Genomic DNA, 6,000 nt, shown 5'->3' with positions numbered 1-6,000 from the left:
CCACTCAGTGGAGAATTTCTATCCCTACTCCCTACCTCAAAAAAGCCCAAGAAGGTCAGGGACCTGGTTTGTCTTGTTCCCCCGTGGATTCCCAGCTGTCACCAAAGTCCTGACACAGTACAAGCTCACCCAACAGTTCCCAAAGTGAATAGAAATCTACAGTGTATCACCTGCAGCTACAGATTAACTCTAAGGATATACTACTCCACTGGTGGGAGCCTATCTCTACAATATAATGATTATGACAAAAGCAAGGACATTAATAACAATAAAATGCTACTGAGTGTCATGGTCTGCTCTACATGTTTTAATCTGTTAATAACTTAACCCTCAAAACAATCCTATAAAAGTCCTATGAAGTAGGCACCGTGACTATTCTCATTTTACAAATGAAAAAACTGAGGCCTGGAGCAGGTGTGTCATTTTCCCTATATTATGAGTCAGATAAAGAGGGGACCCAGACAGAGAGCATCAGAGCCAAACTTCCAAACACCTAACTGTAATGCATCTACTTTATCCTCCTAAAGAAAGTAACAGGAATTCCTTCCAGATACTAGCTGTGGTGTTTGTGTTTCAAAGAAAATGGGTGAATAGTTGAATTCATTTGTAAAAGTTTGGAAAGTGTACCAACTTAGAACTTTGTAAGTTCTTCACAAACAATCAGATGAGTAATAAAAACATAAGACTCAGCTGTCTTTTCCAACATTGATAATCCACTGCAAACGGTTTGTTACTTTTCTTATCCCTACAATCATCGTTCGACTACTGTGTTTTTATCAGAACCCACTGGGTTTAGAATGGAAGGACAAAGTAGAGACATAACACTCGATGATTAAAAAATAGAACACAAGTGTGTCTAGTTCCTAAGAAGGAGAGAAAACAAGATAGGTGATCTTTCCCTCATATCTAAGATTCTTCCTCTCATGTAAGTTTCAGAAGAGAGATTGTTTTTTTCTTCAAGACAGTAGATCCTATTTACAGAAAGTTTTCTAAGAAAGTAACAAAAGCATCATGAGGATGTAATTTCCTCTGTTGCTTTGCCCAGGGTTTAGTGGACAGTGAGAATGAAGGAAAATGAAAAACCCCAGGAGGACAGAGATGGTGAGAGGCAGAGGAGAATGATTCAGTACAATTTCTTTATTACTATTAAAACACACTTGTTCTTACAGCAAGAGGCTGCATTGTATTTGTGTTTTGGCCACAGTTACCCTTTACTTTCTTTTGAAAACATTATTTATTTACAGGCACAATCCCTGATTCTCTTTTTCTTTTTAACTGTTGATAAAAGCAATGAAATGTGTAGAGTTCTTCAGTGTCATTGCTGAAAAGTCAAAGCGGGGTTAGGAAAAAGAGTCTTATTGGTAAGTAAACACAAAGATGAAAGGAGACAGAAGAGCTTTATTTAAGTTCTCTAAATAAAAGTTCAAAGATAAGGAAAAATCACTTTAATTCCACCAATAAAAAAATTACAAACAAGTAGCCATGTATTCTACACTAGATGAACATAAGTGTTTAAGCACAAGCAAGGTGAATAAGAAAAGTTTTCATTTCCCTGGGCGAGGAACATCTTCTCCCTTTGTCCTCAGCATCAGTTTTACTTGCCCCAAGTCAGTGCATCACAAGCTTTGCTGCTAGAATACACCTTAAGATGCAGGGCAGCAAGCAATCCTCCAATTGTTCCAGGGTGTGATCTTGTTTTACTTTGTTAATTATTACTATTTTAAGATTTCAGTAGTTTTGGGGGTACAGGTGGTTTTTGGTTACATGGATAAATTCTTTAGTGGTGAATTTTGAGATTTTAGTGCACCCATCACTGGAGCAGTGTACACTGTACCCAATACGTAGTCTTTTATCCCTCACCCCACTCTCAAGCTTCCCCTTGCAAGTCCCCATAGTCCATTATAACACTCTGGATGTCTTTGCATCTTCATTGCTTAGCTCCCACTTATAAGTGAGAACATATGGTATTTCACTTTCCATTCCTGAGTTACTTCACTTAGAATAATGGCCTCCAGCTCCATCCAAGTTGCTGCAAAAGACATCATTTCATTCTGTTTTAGGATGTGTTCTAATACCACTTGCTGCAAGCAAACTATTTTTTGAAAGATCAAGCTTTATGTGAATAATTCATACAAATTCAGCATTCTATTCCATGATATAGATCTTGTTTTAGTACAAAATATCTCCACGAAAATATCTGAGTAAAACTGATACTTAAAAGAGATTATTGTATCCACCTATGACTTTTCTTACACAGCCCTGGGAGTAAGACAATCCCAGTTCAGAAGCACAGTCTCAACTGAGATTAACCAGTTAGGTGATCGCCAGTTAACATTAAATGATAGCCTATTGGAATATCTGACATCATCTCTATTCAACACTCCAGCATCCAAAGTTAAATATGATGGAGAACCACACACATAAAAGAAATCTGCTCACAACTGACAGATTTGTTTGCAATTTACTTCTGCTTTAACCTCTAAAAAATGATGCTAAGAGCGATGAGCTTATCTAAAAGTGATTAGCAAGAACAAAAAAAAAGTGAAGCAAAATTGACCTCATAAACCACAGGGCCCAGAGCTTAATCACCTACATTTTTCTTTCTGCAATCCACTAACTAGCAAGCCTGATTAACACACTAATCTTCCCAAGTTTCTCAAACTTTTACCATTTTCAAAAAGTCTCTCCATTTACTTTTCGTAGCCCACTGTCACTAGCAAAGTGCTCCTTATCTCTTAGCTACAATGCTATGAAATGTCAGTCTGCTACATAAAAAGACCGAAGTAGTCAACTAGGTCCCCTCACACACTTTCTTTCCCCCATTTTCCTGTGCTTCCTTTTCACATGCACTGGAGCCATTGAGTGTGCAATATTTTTCTCAAGGAGTCTGGGAAAGTATTAATACTAACCAAGAAACCATATCAAAATGACACATTATCTAGAAAAAACCTTAAAAATACCCTAACAAGAGCAGGAGATCCCTCTACTTTACATAACCCCTTCACTCTTTAACTTCATGCTTAAAAGAAAAATCACACTTCATGTCAGAAACACAACTTTGAAAGATAAGCATTAAAAGTGAGTCTGCACCTGTACTCTTGCCCCGTCACTTTATATTGCAGTTAGCTGTGTGTATGTCTGGATCCTCTGCTAAATGGTGAGATCCTGGAAGGCAGGAGTCACACGGGACTCATCTTTGCATCTCCAGTCTCTGGCTCAGTGATGTCCGGTTCAAATGTCCATTCTTGACTATTAACTGGACTGATGTTTCTTTCTCATTTCTAATTTGACTCCAAGATCTCCTTGTTTTGACTATGCTCATATGCCTTCATCACTGAAATAAACTTGAGTAGCTTGTTTTGGGGAGTAGGAGTTTGCAAAACTAGTGACAGTAATTACTGCTAAGGGGTAATGGGGGAAGACATCAAGTTTAAGAGGCCAATTGCAAAGCCTGCTATATGGCCATTTGAATGAGAATGTAAACATATTACTGATAAGGCACAGAATTATATTGGTTGGAAGAAAACCTGGGTCCCATTTCAGATGAGATAAGATATAAGAAGTTTTACAAAAATATTTCAGGTACTTAGTAAGAACACTATACATATTAGTTATTACTGTTCTATCAGTACATTCTGAATACATCCTTGTCTTTGAAAATTCCTTAACTTTACTTCTTCTTTATTTCCCCATACCATGATATTCTAGGATTAATGACAGTGTTTGTAAAGTGTTTTGAAATCCCTGAAGTGTTATAATCAACCCAAGTACCATTTTATTTAGGCAAACTGTGTCTACCCAGCGAGTCCACTTAAATACCTAGGATTGGGAACTGCTGTCTCATAAGGCTTAATAAATAATTCCCTCTGGCTCTAAAAGCAAGTACTTTTTCAATGACAATGGGAGGGAAAGCAAAGGAATTGCTCTATGGCATCTGTTGTGTAATGTTCTTCTAATGGCACATCTCGATAAGTGCATGAGAGTCCTTGGAGAGTTACAGCACACAGTAAAGAGAGAGTGGTAAAAATCCCAGTGTTTCTGAAAAGGAAGGCAAGACAAATTAAAGTTAGCAAGGCCCCACAGTTTACATCAATAAAAATCAGCAATGCTGCAACTAACCTCTATACGTAATGGCAGCTTCCTAGGGTCTCTATTGGTGAGGCAAAAATTAAACGCAATATTGAAATGGGAGCAGTGAGGCGGTGGTATACAAGGAAAGGGGAGGGGAAATAACATTCTACAATTCAGAACCCAGGAGATAAGATAAAATATGCATGTGTGAAGTGCCTGGATGAATCTAAACCAAAATAGCAATTTTAAACACATTATGTGCTTGGTGTGATGCATATATTCAGATATTTAATGGAAGTGAAGGATTAATGCAGCTCACTCAAGTTAGGTGACTTTTAAAAGTAACACAGCCAATAAGTAGCAGAATAAGAGTACACCTAAGCCACAGACCTCCAAGCCCAGTGAACTTTGCACCCTGTGCCTGATACCTCTCCATGTGTTACAGACAGACTTTGACATCTAAAACCAAGAACCAAGGGTGTTCAGTGGGAAGGACTGGTATACATTGGTAGCAAAGTCTGAAAGTCTGCAAGTGAGAACTTGACTCTGCCAATGGCTTTCTGTAGGACCCAAGACAGGGTTTTTAAAACTCTTTCCTGCCTAATAGTCACTTCACAATATTTAAAAGTAAATGAAATAATCTACACAAAACGCTTTAATATTCTGGTAAAAATGCTATATAAGCAATTCCAAATGTTATCATTTAACTCATCTAAATTAATGAGAAGAAAGGAAAACTGCCACCTTTATATACTTAATTCAACTTGCCCATAAATGGGGGAATTCCCCAAGACACTCCTTAATGCCACATATTTGATGGAAATATTAACTCTCAAACCTGCATTTTATAACCCTTTGTCTCATTGCATTTGAGTACGCTTTAAAGGCATTCTCAAAACCAACTTTTTTGTTACAATTTTCTGTACTTCTAGAGCAGTCTGGAAGTACTTGATAGTGAAAACTATTAGAAGGGAATCGATTATTTACCTCCAAGTCATCATCGGGGATAGCTCTTCTCCACTTTGTGTTCCATCTGATGTGTTCATAGGCATTGACTACAACTTCAATTGCTTTAGGACAAGAATGGCAGGCCTGTATCACCTGCAGAGGAAGCACAGAGTTTCATCTGTTTGATGCACATATATGGTTCATTCATTCTGCTCACAGAGACATCAAGAATTCACAGACCAGTGGGCATGGTAGCATGTGCCTGTAATCCCAGCTACTTGGGAGACTGAGGCAGGAGGATTGCTTGAGCCCAAGAGTTCAAAGCTATCTTGGGCAACATATCAAGACCCAATCTGTGAAAAAAAACCAGAACCCACAGACCTATTAAGCTCCCTGGAATGCTAAAACGATTTTGAGAAGTCTCACGCCTTTGAGTATTCCAGTACGCTGCCACCATGGCAAATAGATAGATTAATAAAATCAAACCAATTTCTTTCACCTTCCACGAGCAAGTGAAAAAGAGGCACTAACAAAGAAGATGAGAATTGAAGAATTACTTTGCCTTTGTACATAATTGAAGCAATTTTGAGACAGACTGGACACAGAATACATTTCCAGCTGCCTGGGAAACTCTTCCAGCTCTACAGAACGTTTTATCAAAAAATTCAATGTTAGTCAATCAACTTAGATTCACTGGTGACCACGAGGTAAAGTAAACTACAGAGTAACATGCAAGTTGAGCCAAGTTATCTTCCCAGTCCAATACCTGCAGAGGGCTGGTGTCATGTACTAAACCACACTTATTGGTATTTTACCTTTCATTAACAAATGAAAGATGACATGAAATTCAGTTAGCTCTTAGCACACTCTGTTTAATAGTTTATTAACCAACCAAAAATACTTGAAAGCTTAGTCAAGATGGCCAGAATTTCCTTTAGGAGATAGAAAGATTTAGGTTTAACATTTAGATTAAACTACATG

The 6,000-nt window shown here is 37.9% G+C and overlaps 1 protein-coding gene across 2 annotated transcripts in view; it reads right to left on the bottom strand.

Annotated features, from left to right (window-relative positions):
- Positions 1–1,378: 1,378 nt before the first annotated feature.
- ASB4 (ankyrin repeat and SOCS box containing 4) overlaps positions 1,379–6,000 on the bottom strand; it is a 54,481-nt gene continuing 49,859 nt past the window's right edge. The window contains exons 4-6 of one of the 2 annotated variants that reach the window (XR_008549038.2): positions 5,059–5,172; positions 3,091–4,038; positions 1,379–2,029 (exon numbers count right to left, since the gene is read on the bottom strand). Coding sequence is in view for 1 of the 2 variants with exons in the window: in XM_001170131.8 (XP_001170131.1) it covers positions 3,850–4,038; positions 5,059–5,172 (303 nt within the window). In the remaining variant the exon portion in view is untranslated. Of the gene's footprint in view, positions 4,039–5,058; positions 5,173–6,000 lie in introns of both variants that reach the window. The other variant, XM_001170131.8, reaches the window with a different exon arrangement.

This window comes from Pan troglodytes, chromosome 6 (genome assembly GCF_028858775.2).
Source record: "Pan troglodytes isolate AG18354 chromosome 6, NHGRI_mPanTro3-v2.0_pri, whole genome shotgun sequence".
NCBI classification, from domain to species: Eukaryota; Metazoa; Chordata; class Mammalia; order Primates; family Hominidae; genus Pan; species Pan troglodytes.
This window is presented reverse-complemented; position numbering and strand designations above follow the sequence as displayed.